Source organism: Emydura macquarii, unplaced genomic scaffold, assembly GCF_026122565.2.
Source record: "Emydura macquarii macquarii isolate MOO-44397 ecotype Brisbane River unplaced genomic scaffold, CSIRO-AGI_Emac_v2 contig_3063, whole genome shotgun sequence".
NCBI lineage: Eukaryota > Metazoa > Chordata > Testudines > Chelidae > Emydura > Emydura macquarii.
This window is the reverse complement of record NW_027133200.1, coordinates 1-16939: the sequence shown is the minus strand read 5'-3', so window position 1 is coordinate 16939 and position 16939 is coordinate 1. Positions and strand designations below refer to the sequence as shown.

The window sequence follows — 16939 nt, the reverse complement described above, 5'->3', positions numbered from 1 at the left end:
GGCCTCACCCACAGATCCCAAAGGGATGGGGGAAATTCTCCATCACTTGAAGTCTTGCTGAGAGACTGGCTAAAGGATAGGTGTGATACGCTGTACCCCATGTGCCCCCTTATGGTGTGATTTGTGTATCATTTATGTTCACCTTTACAGTGTAACTGTGTATTGTCTGATGCAAAGTGTGCCGTGTGAGGTGTTTTTGGAATGCTCACGGCATCCTGAACATTATTGTTGTGGTAGCATGTTCCCTGAAGTGTCACACATGTGTACAGACATGAAATTCTGCTGTGTCATATCCCCAAATGTGTGTCTCACGTGGCTTAAATAGATGCAGACAAACACAAAGCTGTGTTTCCATGCCCCTCAGAGGCCTGCATACAGGAACAATGGACTGGCCCTAAGCACCTGTGAGCACCTTGGCTCAAGAGGAGGAAATCATGTCCCTTGCTGGACAGGGCCGATCACCTGACCCCAGGGGGTGTTGGGGAAACTTGTTAAAAGCTGAGGTGTCTTTGTGTCTGGGCTCTTCCCTGGAATCCATCTTCTAAGCAACTTCAAAGACAGGGAATCTACCCACAGGAAGGGAGGGGCCTGGTTGCAAGAGGCATCACAACCAGCCTGTGTGGTAAGCTGAATACAGACTAACATATTACTCTTAGGTTAAGATGCGAGTTATCTTTTAGTTAATTGTGATTAATTCCTTGACTTATTAATAATCTGACTTAGATTCACTTAAAAACTTGCTGCAGTCAATAAACATATTTGTTCGTTTTATCTAAAGCAGTGCATGTGGACTGAGTGTGTGCAGAGACCTCACTTAGAGTGACAGAGCTGGTGGATATCAATTTCTTTGATAAATTGACAGACAAGTGAAAATGAGCCTGCAGGGTGCGGTATACAGCACTGAACCCTGCAAGACGGCAGTTCCCGGTGTTGCATCAGGGACCGGGGGTGTTTGCTGGGGGTCTATCCCATGAGTGGCTGTCCAGAAGCGCTCCTTCACTAGGTCAGGGACTGATTACTCACAAGAAGCTAGGCGTGGGCTGACCCAGGAGTGGGTAGTACACAGCAAAGCGGGGTAAATCAGGGCCCAGGAGAGAGGAATTGGGGTGACACGGCTACACACCCATCTGGATTGCAGGGGGGAAACGTCACAGTAGGCCTTAGCTGAAACATGAGTGATTGGACGGGACATAGGAATCAGTGGGTTGAGCTCTCTGGACAGGAGGTCAGACTAGATGATCTACAAGGACAACAAGGAAATGTGCAGAGTCCTGCACTTAGGACGGAAGAATCCCATGCACAGCTACAGAATGGGGACCAATGGGCTAGGCAGCAGTTCTGCAGAAAAGGACCTGTGGGTTACAGTGGATAAGAAGCTGGATATGAGTCAGCAGTGTGCCTGGTTGCCAAGAAGGCTAACAGCATACTAGGCTGCATTAGTAGGAGCATTGCCAGCAGATCGAGGGAAGTGATTATTCCCCTCTATTTGATACTGGTAAGGCCACATCTGGAGTTTTGTGTCCAGGTTTGGTTCCCCCCACTACAGGAAGGATGTAGACAAGTTGGAGAGAGTCCAGCGGAGGGCAACAAAAATGATTAGGGGGCTGGAGCACAGGACTTATGAGGAGAGGCTGAGGGAACTAGGCTTGTTTAGTCTGCAAAAGAGAAGAATGAGGGGGGATTTGATAGTGGCCTTTAACTACCTGAAAGGGGGTTCCAGGAATGATGGAGCTAGGCTGTTTTCAGTGGTGGCAGATGACAGAACAAGGAGCAATGGTCTCAAGTTGCAGTGAGGGAGGTCTAGGTTGGATATTAGGAAAATCTTTTTCACCCGGAGGGTGGTGATGCACTGGAATGGGTTACCTAGGGAGGTGGTGGAGTCTTCATCCTTAGAGGTTTTTAAGCTGCGGCTTTACAAAGCCCTGGCTGCGATGATTTAGCTGGGGTGGGTCCTGCTTTGAGCAGGGAGTGGGACTAGATACCTCCTGAGGTCCCTTCCAACTCTCATCTTCTATGATTCTATGATGGCAGCCCATGGAATTTATACTTATAAAAACAATTATGAAAAAAAATGGGATCATTTTGGTTTGGCACATAAAAGTTGGCAAAGATGATTATAGAATTCCAACTGTAGTCAGTAAATCTGCCCTGCCTGTCAGACATTGGACTCAGAATATTAACATTCATTTTGTTATCTATTTGCTTAGTAACCTCCTCACTTTAGAATTAAAATGACTAAAAACGGAGAGACCTACCCAATCTGCATTCAGTTTATGAGCTTCAAGTTCTGTCAGACAGCTCTCCTGGAACATGATGATGTCAACATTCTCTTTTCTAAGCATTGAGCATATATTTTTTGTGTTAATAAGGTTATTAAAACTTTATATATTCCAGGAGACACATTTAATCATTGGAGTCATCATTGCTTTTAACTAGGTGGGTGGTGAAGTGCTGGAATGGGTTACCTCGGGAGGTGGTGGAATCTCCATCCTTAGCGGTTTTTAAGGCCCGGCTTGACAAAGCCCTGGCTGGGATGTTTTGGTTTGGGGCTGGCCCTGCTTTGAGTAAGAGGTTGGACTAGATGACCTCCTGACATCCCTTCCAACCCTAATCTTCTCTGATGGTTAAAATGTACCAGATAAAATAGAAAGTTGCATGGTGAATAAATGAGAAATTGCAAGTTTTCCCAGGCAGCATACAGCTCTTATATACCTAAGCAACCAAAGTTATATAATTCAGGGATGGGGTATCACTTCCCAATACATATTCTATAAGAGTGGGAAGGAATTTCCCATAATGGGAGTGTAATACAAGGGGGCAGAAAGAGGAATTAAATAAGTGAAAAAAACCCCAAAACCCAGAAAAGATAGTGGAAAGAAAAATACACATTAGTACCATACAATCAAAACTGGAGAATCTGTTTAAACAGTCCAAAAAGACACACTTGACACCCAGAGGGGGTGGTCAGATCAGGTGAAAACTGGCAATCTTCACAGCCCACTAGCATCAAAAGATTACAAGTATAGTAATCACCTATACCCAATAGCACCTTTCATACATTAGTCCTTAAAGAAACATCATCTAATAAAGCAAAGATAAAAACTACATACAATTACTAATCAAATGATAGATTTTACATTGATGCTTTTCCCCCATGAGTTAAGGGAATAGGAAGTAACTTGATAATAACCCTTTAACCCTTCAACCCCAACGAGAGAAAGAAAAAAGGAAAGGAGTTAACATCAATATCAACTAACACCCACCGACTTGTTTAGAGCAACCGTATCAAATCTCTGTGAGCAATACAGACATTCTCTCATGCGAGGCAGGAAACTGTAGACTTTTTAAGTATTTTTCTGCCTTCTGAGGGGAACTAAATAATACTGTCTTCTTGCTCTTCCTAATATGGCGCATTGCTGGGATTTAATAATATACTTCAAGTCCATCTTCCCAGCCAATTGTTTTCTCTTGCATGCTTGCGGCAACCACATCACAGGCATAATCTTGAAAGCGAGTATTTGAAGTGCTGGTACTCCCCATAACAGCACCTTTTTTTTTCTCCTCTGGATTTCTGCAGTGTAAGCGCCTTAGTGGTAAACTCCAGGAACTTCACAATCAGTGTTCTAAAAGGCCAATCTCCTGGATCTGGCTTGGGGTCTAGGGACTGGAGTGACCATTCTATATCAAAACAAACTCTACTGGCACATCCAACAACATAGTTAAAAGTTTAAGGACAAATTTAGAGGGTTCACCTTTCTCTATTTCCTCAGGGAAACACACAATCCTGATGTTATATCATGGCAAGTGGCTTCCTAGATCAATTAGCTTGGTCTTAATCGTCTTGTTATCCTTAAAGTTCTTCATAACCTGTAATTTGTTCTCTTTGAAATCATCTTCCTCTTCAGAAATTCTGTGTTCTGCTTCACCATCCACCTAGATAGAACTTGTAGCACACGCTGAATCTCAGTTATGGCGGACTATAGGGTTTGTAGATTTAATTTCAACAAAATCTGTGGCTCAGGAACCATTTTGTTTGTAGAAAGTTGTAGGCAGATCTAGAGGGCATCGTAGGGGTCTCAGCAGTCAGGAACAATATTTCTTGAAATTGGGTCATATGTTTTAGGGGACAGTGTTTGGGGATTACTCAGGGGCCACTTTGGAGCAGAAACAATTTCCATCCACCTTGGTCACAGCGCCCTGTGGTGTCCCCTTCTCACCCTTTAAAAAAGTAGATACATTTCCAAATGAAACATTCAAAACAAATAGTTGAAATGTTTCTTTCTGAAATGGTGGAAAGAAGCGGTTTTGTGGGTGGGTTTTTTGGTTTTTTTTTTTTTTTAAATATGACTTTTTTTCAGAGAAAACGATTAATTGAATTCGATTGGAATTCATGAATAGTTGCTTGGAAAAATACATTTTTGGAAAAAAAAAATTATTTGTTGAAAAGAAATTGTCCAGGCTCTAGACTCCTCCTAAACTTTGGCCCTCAGGATCCTCCAAGATATAAAATTGTGCAGGATCTATCAATCCAGAACACCAAGAAAAAACAAAATATATTACGGGGTCTGAACAGGAATTCAAGGTCTGTACCTTGTAAAATATGGTGATTTCCTAACTCATTCAGAACAGAGGAAACATGCAGCTATTGTGTGGTGAAGCTATTGGGTGGTGTAGCACTGAAATGGATTACCTAGGGAGCTGGTGAAATCTCCATCCTTAGAGGTTTTTAAGGTGCGGCTTGAGAAAGCCCTGGCTGGGATGATTTAGTCAGGGTTGGTCCTGCTTTGAGCAGGGGAGGACTAGATGACCGCCTGAGGTCCCTTCCAACCCTAATCATCTATGATTCTTTGATTAGTATGTCCTCACATTACCCAAGGATCATTCAATTAGCATGATCTAGTGGCAACCTCAATGATCCCTCTTTTGGTAGCTAAACCATATTGATTGATTTGAACATTAGTCCATCCATCAGAATTTTTGTGTGTGCCGCATAGTTTGGATGACTTTCCTCAGGGACTCCATGACTTCTTTGTTTCTCAGGCTGTAGATGAGGGGATTGATCAGAGGAGTCAGGGCAGTACAGAAGATGGAGTACACTTTGTTCAGGTGTTGCAGTGCTGCCATGTCTGGGAGCATGTAGACAATGATCAGGGTCCCATAGAAAATTGTCACCATGATGAGGTGGGAGGAGCAGGTGGAAAATGCTTTTTTCCTCCCGGTGGTGGAAGGGATTCTCAGGATGGTGCTGATGATACAAATGTAGGATGTCACTGTTAAGAGAAATGGGAAAAGCATGTCTATGGAACAGAGTATGAAACTCAGCAGTACGACCAGGTTGGTGTCATTACAAGAAAGTTTAATCATTGGGGTGAAGTCACAAAAGAAATGGTCAATTTCTTTGGGGCCACAGAATGTTAGCTGTGAAATTAAACAGACAAGTAGGGAATCAGCCACAAATGCAATTATCCATGACACAGCTGCAAGCTGGAGGCAGACCCTGTCTTTCATAATGGTTGCATAATGCAGAGGTTTACATATCGCTAAATACCGATCATAAGACATTGCAGCTAGGAGGTAACATTCTGTAGCTACCAGAGAACCAAAGAAATATAATTGTACAAAGCAGCCATTAACTGAAATGGTTTTGTCCTCAGACCAAAAATTGGACAGCATCTTAGGCAGGATGCTGGAGGTGTAGCAGGTCTCCAGGCAGGACAAGTTCCCCAGGAAGAAGTACATGGGGGTGTGAAGGTGCTGATCAGCCACAACTAGCACAACGATGAGGGTGTTCCCAGCCACAGTCACAGTGTAGATCACTAGAAACAACAGGAAGAGAAGAATCTGCATTTCTGGGACATTCCCAAATCCTAGGAGGATGAACTCAGCGATGAATGTTTGATTTTTTCCCTTCTCCTTTCTCCATGAGAAGTATCTAGTCGGGGAAAGAAAAGAAGAACCAGTGGCTTTTTTTTCTCTCCTGTTAAACTAGGTAAAGTAGCATCCATTTGATTACAGAAAAGTTCCAAAGGGAATCTGAGAAGGTCATTTACTGTCTTTTAAGGATGAGTAACGGAAACATTTAAGACTCAGTAAGGGATGCAAGCCATCAAATTTGGGTTGTTAATGATGTTTTTGCATTAGTCGACAGTACCAGATGCTACAGAGGAGCTATCAGTTCCCATAATGGATATTAACACAACAATATCTACATGGGGAATTGTTTGCTCAGGCAATGAACTGTCGACCCCTGTCAAGCAGTATGAAAGCTGATTTCTCTTCTACATTTTTAACCTAGCTAGTGCAAGTAGGTGTATGCATTCATTCTTTGGTCCTTATATAGCCTCCATTACCAGAATATCTGACCACCTCATATTCTATAACATATTTACCCTCACAGCACCTCCTGGGAAGTAGGAAAAATGTCATTATGCCTGTTTTACAGATGGGGAAATGGAGGCATAGAAGGCCAAGGTAGCTAGGCACACAAGATGCAGTTTGGTGTTTAGTGGAATTTTGAAAAGCTTCTGAGCAGGTTAGGTACCAGAGTTCTATCGCAGCCAATGGGAGTTAGGTGCCTAAACAGCTCAGATGATTTGGAAAATCCCATGAGGTGTGAATCTGCCTTTTTAGGTGGCTACACACTGTAGGAGAGTAAAGAGTTAAAGCTGGATAAGTGGTGAGGCCTATGCTACAGGGAACAGGGTCAAGGCAAGGGGAATCCTTGTTTCTGTTAATTGGTGTGAATTTTAGTTAGAGTCTGTTATCTTTTTCTTCTTTTCCTCTCTTCCTGGTCATCTGTGCTGAGAATGAGGTTAATAAAATACCTATTGCTATTTCTGTGCAAGGTCCTTTGGTGGGAAGAAAGCATTATCTTCCTTCTTCCCCGGCATGTCTTTACTTCAAAGAATCTTAGTGTAAAATGTATAGGTTTTAAGCTGATGTGCCTGACCTCTGTATGGTAATCCTGTAAACAACAAACAGGGGCGGGTATAATTGGATTCATCATGTAGTTGTTAATATTCATTTTATAGGTGTCAGTGTAACCAAATAAGGGTCTATGGGGAGTTGCTAGAAATGTATACATTTACATACTGTTATGGATAAAAGAATTGTAAAGTAACCCCCTCGTTGCTTACTCACGGCATCATGGTGGAAGGAGCAGGCAATAAAGGATTCTGTCTCCCCAATCCACCCTGGGACAACCTGTTTGATTATTTCTAACATCTGGCGTCACGAACAGGATCCCACGGTAGAGACGTGCCTGATCACCACTCCTTGCCATGGATATGGGTATGTTGGATGGGCCCTTTATAGTACCCACGGTTAGGGAATATATTAAATTGGTAGGGAAGTTTGGGGGGCCAGATGGGGTGGCTCCTGGGGGACATCAGGAGTGGCCAGCCATCCAGGTGTGGATGGAAGCCTTCCTTACATACAGGTTTTCCCAGGATAAGGAAAGGCTGTTTTGGTACCACGTCTTTGGGAGAGCTTGTCTGACTTATGGAATGAAGTCTTAGAAGCCCGGTCAAAATCTTGCAACAAATCACGGAGGAGCAATGCACAGTTAATCATCGTAATGTGCTTGCAGTTAGAATGGCTGAGAGCCACATGAAGGATTTTAACTGTGTTAAGTCAGAGAACCTGGCCCTAAAGAGTCAAGAGGATGCCTTAAAGCAAACTTCTGGTACCCTGTCCCCTTTTTATCCTCCCCTTCCGTCTAGTCACTGTGCCTCCCCAGCCTATGAGGATAAACTCAGTCACAATAACCCTGTTTGTTCTATCGTGAGTGTTCCCAATACCCTCCCCCCCCCCGATGCGGATCTCCTCTGCTGGTCTGGTATCCAAATTCCCACTGGTCCCCAGTCGGATGGAGAAGAGGGCCCCACCGTCCATCAAAATGGGGAAAGCCAAACTCATCTGAAGGAGCTAGTAAATCAGCAAAAAAATGTTAGCAGAAAAATCCTGGAGCACAGCCTGGGGACGGCTGGCAAGGATTGTTGACACTCCCAGTTTCACTCCGGTGGCTGTGGCAGCAACTCCCACTTGTCTCTCAGAGCCAGGATAAAGGCTTAGGAGTGTGAGTTTCCAAGGAGCCCCATTTCCAAGGGGCCCCACTGATTTCTGTTGCTTTCTGTACCTCTTTTGGCTGAGGTTTTTCTTCTTCCTATGTCTTTCTCTGCATTTTCTTTCTCCCCCCACATTTTCCCCTGCTTCTTCTCCTCCCTCTTCTTCCTCCCTCCCTCTCTGTTTTTTCTTTCTCCCCCCCCTTTTCTCTGCATTTTATTTCTCCCCCCTTTTTTCTCTGCTTCTTCTCCCCTCTCCCCTTCCTGTCCCTATTTCTTCTTGTTTGAGAGCTAAGGGTTAAAGCCGCAGTTGGAATGTTAAGGAATATTGGTGCAGTTAGCCTGTGCTTTAAAATGATTTCACAGAACTAATCGGTTGCTTTTCACCCCTCCCCCCACCCTTGCACATTGTTTTTTCTGAAATTTTAATGAAGGGAATTTTAAATATACTTCAAAAGTAAAAAGTTTTTAACAAAGCACAGACTAAGGTAGCTGTGTTGCAAATATTGTGCTTGGTGGCTCAAGTTTTACAATCACAATACGCTAACTTAAAAATGCAGCTCAGCAAAAACAGTGGCTGACAAATACAGTAAAAGAATGGAGGGTTTATTATCACAAACCTATGTTGGCAGTGAAATGGTCAAGTTATGGCAGCAAAGAATGATAAAATAAACCTAAAATATGTTTAATTAAATGCAAAAGTAAATAATTTTAAAAAGGAGAGGAATTAAAGGTGGCTTTTGTAAGAATTAATACTACAAATGTTGAGGACAATTAAACAATTAGAAGTTGTGGAATTGTGGAAGGGTGATAGTTGTGGAAATGGTATAAAAGTAATAGAGTTAAAATATTTTGATTTAATAATATTCAATAAAGTAAATCTATGTATAACTTGGTACAGTCACATTGCGTAGAAACCTAACAGTTAAACAAATTACACAGAGGGGTCAGGTAGTGGCTAGTACCGTGTTTTTGTCCCCAGGAGCCTTTCTAGCTATTCTGAAGGAAAATGGGCCCTTTTCCTGAAGGAATCGTCTGTAAAGAATTAATTGTAAATAACGGCTGCAGGCAGCAGGAAAAGGAACAATCTGATTTAAATCATTAAATTACTGAATAATTGGTCAAATTTACAAAACAAAATAAGGGGTTTCCATTAAAATTTGACTGTTTCTAAATGTACAAAATAAAAATCTAAGTATGTGTGTAAAAAATTATAGTGTAAAAATATTAAGCAAACACAAACAGCGAGTGTTACCTAGCTTTGTTATAAAATATTTAATTTCTTTTTAAATACCTAAATAACAAAAGAACATAATTTTGGCAGGGGCTTCTCAAAGTGCTATGCTAATACCGGCATGGTTCAAGGAGGCTTCCTCGAGCCACCGTGTCCATGGCACCCCATTTAACTATTAACATTGTGGGGAGCATTGCCAGCAGATTGAGGGAAGTGAATAGTCCCCTCTTATTCGGCATTGGTAAGGCTGTATTAGGAGTATTATGTCGGGTTTTGGGCCCCCCATTACAAGAAAAATGTAAATAAGTTGGAGAGAGTCCAGCAAACAGCAACAAAAATTATTAGGGGGCTGGAGTACAAAATTTATGAAAAGAGGCTGAGGGAACTAGGCTTGTTTAGTCTGCAAAAGAGAAGAATGAGGTGGGATTTGATAGCAGCCTTTAATTAACTGAAACAGGGTTCCAGGGAAGATGGAGCTAGGCTGTTCTCAATAGTAGTAAATGACAGAACAAGGAGCAATGGTCTCATGTTGCAGTTGGGGAGGTCTAGGTTGAATATTAAGAATTTTTTTTTCCCTGGGAGGGTGGTGAAGCACGGGAATGGGTTACCTAGGGAGGTGATGGAATCTCCTTCTTTAGAGGTTTTTAAGCTGTGGCTTGACAAAGCCCTGGCTGGGATGATTTAGCTGAGGTTAGTCCTTGCTTTGAGCAGGGGGTTGGACTAAATGACTTCCTGAGGTCCCTTCCATCTCTAATGTTCTATGATTCTATGATCCTCCGGACCTCCACAATTAATATGGCTAATGGTCAGCTGTGGTTACAGAGCCCGGGAATGGGAACGGTCCCTGGGTAATTAACCTCTCGCAATATAAACCTGGGAAGGTGGGGGAAGGGAGCAAGTAACAAATTTCTGCTCAGACCTCCAGAACTGGAACATGGGTCATATTGTGCCGCTCTACACAACCTGGATTATTCCAGACCAAGTGCACAGGGTGCATACTTCCAGAGTTTCTACCCCCAATTCTGCTGCAAGCATTAGACTCATCACTGTATCACAAAGGTAAAGCTGTTCAGTATACTACCAACACGGCCAACCAACTTCATCAAGCAATTTTCAGTCTCATTGTGGAAACCTACAAGGAAGTCATCAAGTGGGACAGCTGGCTGTAAAGGCACAAACAGTGGCCCACTGTCACTTGGTGCAGACACACTGAACTCTTTTCTCATACGTATGAACTCAGCCTCCCATGGACTATCATAGACTCACACAGAATAAAATGGACCATGTTGGGAAGGGGATGTGATCTGTCTGTGAATGGAAATTCTCACAAGTTGTTGCGGGGGGGGGGGGGGCGGGGGGAAGCTAAGGTATCTATTTGCCCAGTTATTGCAGTGGAAGGAAAGGGCTAGTGGGAACAATGGAAATCATCCGGCCGGGGGGGGGTGGTAATTCAGGGTAATAATACACTTGGTTTTGTTTGGTATTGGGAATCACAATTCCACAGAAATGGGGGGAGTGGTGGTTAAAGAAAAAGGTTACCAAATGCTACTCTCCAACCCCCCCAGAAAAGCCTCAAAGGGCATGTGGCTGCAGGAGGGAGGGGTATGGTGTGTAAAGGGAGGGTGCAACATAATTTACCAGAGTAGGAAAAAATGCTGCTGTGGGCAATTACAAACTCAGCAGGGGTTAATCTCCAAAAATGACAGGATGTAGTTAACTATTTGTGGGAAGGGTTGAACTCTTTACAGGAATCTGACTCAGCAGCTCAAGTCCAATGCCTGGAATATTCCTGGAACTGCTGAACAAAGGGGGGATATTGCAGGGATCTGCACTAAGCTCCACTAACCACCTGCTGAAAATAGTTATTTTAAACCTTGAAAACCTCACCGAAAGCCTTATGACAAATTTGGTGGAAAGTATCAAAACTATTTTATGGAAAGAGAGTTGTGACCAGGTTCAGCAAACTCTAACAGATCATTTTGTAAACCTCTTACAGAATGCCTGTCTCGGGGAATGGCCTTCTGGACTAGAGGGTACCAATGTGGCAAAGCAATTAAAAAGGTATTGGCCTTTCAGAGACACCTGGCGAACAACCCTTGGGGAAAAGGAGTAGCTAGAGGGAATTGGACCTCTGCCACCCTATTGCAAACAGGTTTTGAGGCTGGGCACAAATGGGAATGGTCCCGAGAGCTAATGTGGCAGGTGCAGGTTGAAGCAAATAACACACAATTTCTGATTGGGCTAGAGGTATACTATCCATGTATGGGACTAATTTGGGCCGGACAAGGTAACACATGGGAGGGATGGTCACAAGAACCACCACCATTACAATGTATAGAACCGGTATCCCCTCAGCACAGGGTGGAACAGGGAAATAAAATCTGCTGGGAGGGATCAGCTGTGTTCAATGGGCAGGGGCTAAAGGATGGAAGGTGTGTGAAACAGGTGGGATTTGGACCAGAAAACTTTTCCCTGCAACTAGGAAACTCCACCTATCAAATCCGCATACCAGCCATAAAACAACTTAATATAACAGGACACCCAACAATTCCAATGAACTGGACTAAGGCTGTACCAGAACCATTCTGGATCAACTGTGACCACCTGACACAGCTTTTAAAACAACTCCAAATTGAGCGACACAGAACGCAGGTTTGGGAAGCCCAGGCGCTCCGAGGAACCAATGCAATCCAACTAGCCGCTGAATTGCCTGCTGACTGTGCTTGGACTCATGTGGCCTATGCCCTTCAAACAGGCTTAACAGACTCTCATTCGCTCCTTGGTTGTATTACTCATGTTGTAGGAATATTAATCATATTACTTGTTTTTTTAATTATGTTTATGGGATGTTTAAAATTTTGCACCATCCTAGCCTCTCCCCGAAAGCCAGACCTGTAATTTTAGGCATATTGTCCAGTCAGGAACCTGCCTCCCTCGTCTTCCCGTAGCATGACCCGTGGATCAAGCCATTGGGCCATTTAGAGCCAGGGCTCCTGGACCAGTGCCCCACCGGCCAGTGTGCGGGAAGGATGGGCACCTGGCCCTTTCTTTGAAAGCGAGAAGGGGAGTGTAGGAGAGTAAAGAGTTAAAAGCTGGATAAACAGTCAGACCTAAATTACAGGGAAGGGGGTCAAGGCAAGGGCAAACCTTGTTTCTGTTAATTGGTGTGAATTTTAGTTAGAGTCTATCATCTCTCTTTTACATACTGTTATGGATAAAAGGATTGTAAAGTAACCCCCTCATTGGTCAATCGCGTCATCGAGGTGGAATGAGCAGGCAATAAAGGGTTCCATCTCCCTAATCCGCATCCAGGACAACCTGTTTGGTTATTTCTAACACCAGTGACCTCCTCCTTGTATATCTAAGCTCCATGTCAGGATAGACAGATTTGGCTGCTGGGCTTAATTCTTAAACTGGGTTCAAAAGTCCTAATCCATGGAAAACATATCCTGTGGGTATCAGCTTTGCCATTCACACAGTTTTGCAGAAATCAAAACCGAGGCAACAGAATCAGTGGGTTTCCAGTTATGGTGTTATTAGACAACGTTAAAGTTTCCCATCCTTGTTCAAAGTTTAAATCTCATTGGACAATCTCAGTTGAATTTTGGTTGATTGGTTGCTTTTTTGGATGGAAAATTGAGTTTTTAGCCAACCAAAGTTTTTCACACAATGTACCTGCTTTCCTTGAAAATCTGTTATTTTTTTTTAAAACTGACTACACAAAAAGCAATCTTGTTTGGTTTTCATCTTATATTTACAGTTTTCACCTAAACGTTTTTAGTTGCCTAAAGGTGAAAAAAAATATGTTTGGGTTTTCTGATGAAAAATTGGTGTTTTCCAAAGAAGGAATTTCTTTTTCTTCTACTGTCTCTAGTTGTTTGAATAACTTAATAGTGAAATCCTTAACGAGTGCTGACAGCAATTCTGATCTGTGTTCTTTAACTTTCCCTTGTATTCTAATCCCCACACATATATTTAATGGAAATAGCACACTTACTGTACCGGCCGGTGTGGATTTTTCCCCAAGAGGTGATGGATTCAGTCATCCAGGTCCAGGATTCTTCGGTCATTATCGATCTATCTGTTTACACGACAAAGACACAAGTGTATAAGGGTCATCTCACCCTCACTCTGAGCATGACCTGACAGAACTAGACTCAGACCGGTTGCTCTCTGCAGCTGAGCAGTGTGTAGCTGGCTCTGCGTGTCACTGGCATTAAAGGAGCGATGCTGCGGGAAGGTGATTTACCCATGTGTATTTCCTAAGGGCTTGTGGGACTCACTCCCGAGAGACCTGAACAGCTCAGAAGCAGAGGCCCAGAGGCAAAACTTCATAGAGTCATCCATTTTAAAGCCAAAAGGGGCCATTCTGCTCCTCTAGTCTGACCCCCTCCCTAGCACAGGCCCTAGGATTTCCTGACTCCAGCTTCTGTGCTTTCTGTGGGTCAGGATTACCAAGGGATTTGGGCACCTAAAGGTGGGATAGGTATACACTGGGATTTCACAACGCTCCAAAGTCTGCCAGGTAGCTAAATCCCATGGACATCCAATGGGAGTTAGGCACCTAACTTGCTGAGGTGTTACTGCAAATCCAACAAGGCAACCATCAGCTTCGTTAGATGCCAAAACCCCTTTGTAATTCTGGCCCCGGGTCTCTCTTGGCATCTTCCAAGGCCTGGGCTTCTCTTGACTTTCAGAAATATGAAGGCTGGGATTTGCAAAGGAGCCTAAGGGAGAGTAAGGCACACACATCTTGGGGCCTAACTCCCTTAGACTGCCTTGACAATCCCAGCCTAAAATGATAACAAGGGCAGCCAGGCAGCAGGGGTTGTAGAGAGGAGGTCAAGACACCTCGTGCCCTTGTGATCTAAGCCCAGCTATGCAATTGAATCATCCCAGCTCTCCGTGCCTCAGTTGCCCCAGCTGTAACCTGGGGGAGAAGACCTGGCACTGGAGGAATAATTCACAATGGATGGTGTAAATAAGGGTTGTGAACGAGTCAGTTTTATTTGAGCTCCTACTGGATTTTTGTAGATGTGGGTGAAATACTCGTCACATTTTCTTCAAACAGAAATTGGCAACTCCGATGTTCCTGTGGGAACAGGCAGAGTCCAGTGCCCGGGTCTGACAGGGGCCAGCACCTCATGCTGCACCACCACAGCCTGAAGCACCAGCTTGTGTGAAGGGTGGGGGGGATGTGCTCTGAGTTCAGCCACTACAGCCCAGTCTGCCAGAGTCTGCTGAGAGCCTGAGACAATAGCTCTGAGAGAGGGAAACTTCCCTAGATACCTCCAGAGGTTCACATTCCCAGTCCCACTGCTCGGGAAGACCTCATCAGCCCCACCCCAGCAGGGGGCTGGGTGTGCAGGGGGAGGGGAACTGGACTACAGTCCTGCTGACCCCCTCACCCAACAGATTCAACCCGGCTGGGGAGCTGAGGAGTGAGGTTAGGATTAGGGAAAAAAGCAAGCAAACAAGCGAAGGTCTCTAGTCCTGTTTAATAATGTGAGGGGTCTGGCTGTGGGGGGTCGGGCAGATGCTGGATGCAGTGGAGTGGGGGGTGATGGGTCTGGTTGGGAAGTTTGGCCAGAGTGTGTGCATGGTGGGGGGGGGTGAAAAGTCTGGCGAGGGAGTCAGGGGAGGGGAGGCAGGAAAGGGGTTTGGCAGCAGGGACCGGCCAGAGTGAGGGGGTTGGAGGGGCTCAGCTGGAGTGTGCAGAGAGGTGGGGGGAGGGGCCCAGCTATGAGGGCAGGCCAGAGCGTGAGGCAAGGGGTCAGGCTGCAGGGTCTGGGGAGGCGAGGGGGCTGGCTGGAGGGGCTGGCAAAAGTGGAGCGAGGGGTCTTGCTGGTGTGGAACAATATTTCAGACAATATTTCATTTCTGGGACAATGAGGGGCTTTGGCTGGAAGGACTGGCCAGATTGTGGGCTGAGGGGCCTGGCTAGGCCGGCTGGTCTGGCCTGACTAGGGGGTGGAGATGGGGATGGCTAGAGGGGGCGGCCTAGAGTGTGGGGGTCCAGAGGTATGACTGGAGGAGCTGTCGGAGTGGCCATGGGTATTACTGGAGGCTTGTCGGTGGGGCGGGCAGGGGCCTGGCAGGAGGGGCTGGCTGTTGGGTGGGACGGGGGGGCTGACAGGAGGGGCTGGCTGGTGAGGCTGGGGGTTGTGTGTCAGAGGGTCTGGTGTGAGGAGAGGCCAGAATAAGTTTATGTGACAAAGCAGAGAGGTTCACGGGGTGGTCAGAGTGAGGGGGTGGAGACGGGGCTGGCTGGTTGGATGGACTGAGCAGAATATAAAAGAAACAAAGTAACTGAAAGTTTAAAAAATATGAAAAATAAGATTTAAAACTCAAAATAAAGAGTTTAAAAAAAAGTAAAATCTGAAACTGAACCAACAGCTGAGAGGTGAGAGTCAAGGGGACGTGTGCTCCTCCGTCACACACCAGGATATTCTGATTGCCCCCATCTCTAAAAGAGAATCCATGGAGCAAAGAGCTTACCGCTTTATTAAGACAAAATGTAACCACTGGGTGAAATAAATGTAGGAGAACAGGACAGCAGCAATACACGCATGTTTAATTTTTGCTAGATTAATTGTGAGGATTTCACGATAGAACAATATGTCTCGGATTCCCAGATGGTGTAACTCAGCACCACTCAGTTGCACTCAATGAATCACGACCCTAATTGGTATAAACTGATGTAGCTCAAATGGAGTCAAGAAGCCTGATCCCTGCTTTTCTATAACATTGTGACTCCACTGAAGGCAACTCATTCCCTGCTGGTATAAATAATTTTTGTTCCATTGAAGTGAATGGATCACAGTACAAACATATGTCTATTAAAGTCCATAGTTCTACAATAATTTAGACCATCTGTGGACCTGACCGAAAAAGGACAAGACAGGTGGAAAAATTACAATTTCATGGCAAATAGAAAGATTTTCCTGAAGGCTATTTTGACCTCCCTATTGTGCAGACTGTAGATCAGAGGATTCAGGATGGGAATCACTAGGGTGTACATTACGGCCACCATCTTGTCCTTATCCAGTGAGTAACTGGAGGTTGTCCGGATGTAGGTGTAGATGATGGAGGAGTAGAACAAGGTGACCACAAGCAGGTGGGAGGAACAGGTGGAGAAGGCTCTCTGCTTCCTTTTGGAGCCCTGGATTTTCAGGATGTTTATGATGATGAAGCTGTAGGACACAGTGGTCAGCAGGAAGTTCCCCATGGCCAGGAAGATGTCTGCCATGAACATCATAATTTGGTTGAGGTAGATGGAGCTGCAGGACAGTGCCAGGATTGGTGGGAACTCGCAGAAGAAATGTTTGATGAGGTTGGGCCCACAAAAATCCAGGCGCAATGTGAACAATGTGTTCACCAATGAATTTATGACACCAACTAACCAGACACCAGCTGCTAAACTGATGCAAATTCTCTTGCTCATGAAATTGATATAGCGCAAGGGGTGGCAGATGGCTACATGTTGGTCATATGACATGATGGTGAGAAGTAAGGAGATGGTTTTTTTCTCCTGCATCAAGTTTTCCAGCATCTGGGGCAGAACTGAAGAACTGCACATAATATCGAGCATGGCCAAGTTGGCGATGAAGAAGTACATGGAGGTATGCAGAGATGGGTGGAG

The 16939-nt window shown here is 44.6% G+C and overlaps 2 protein-coding genes across 2 annotated transcripts; both read right to left on the bottom strand.

The window, feature by feature from the left end:
* Positions 1-4968: 4968 nt before the first annotated feature.
* Positions 4969-7145, bottom strand: LOC137141478 (olfactory receptor 6B1-like). Its single transcript, XM_067530372.1, has 2 exons — positions 7141-7145; positions 4969-5932 (listed from the first exon to the last, which is right to left on the bottom strand). Exons 1-2 carry the CDS (start codon positions 7143-7145, stop codon positions 4969-4971), a joined length of 969 nt encoding a protein of 322 aa, XP_067386473.1.
* Positions 7146-16210: 9065 nt separating this feature from the next.
* On the bottom strand, positions 16211-16933 carry LOC137141483 (olfactory receptor 13G1-like; the record flags this gene model as incomplete). Its single annotated transcript, XM_067530376.1, has 1 exon — positions 16211-16933. A coding segment is annotated over one exon (723 nt), but the record flags the coding sequence as incomplete, so codon positions are not given.
* Between the last annotated feature and the right edge of the window lie 6 nt (positions 16934-16939).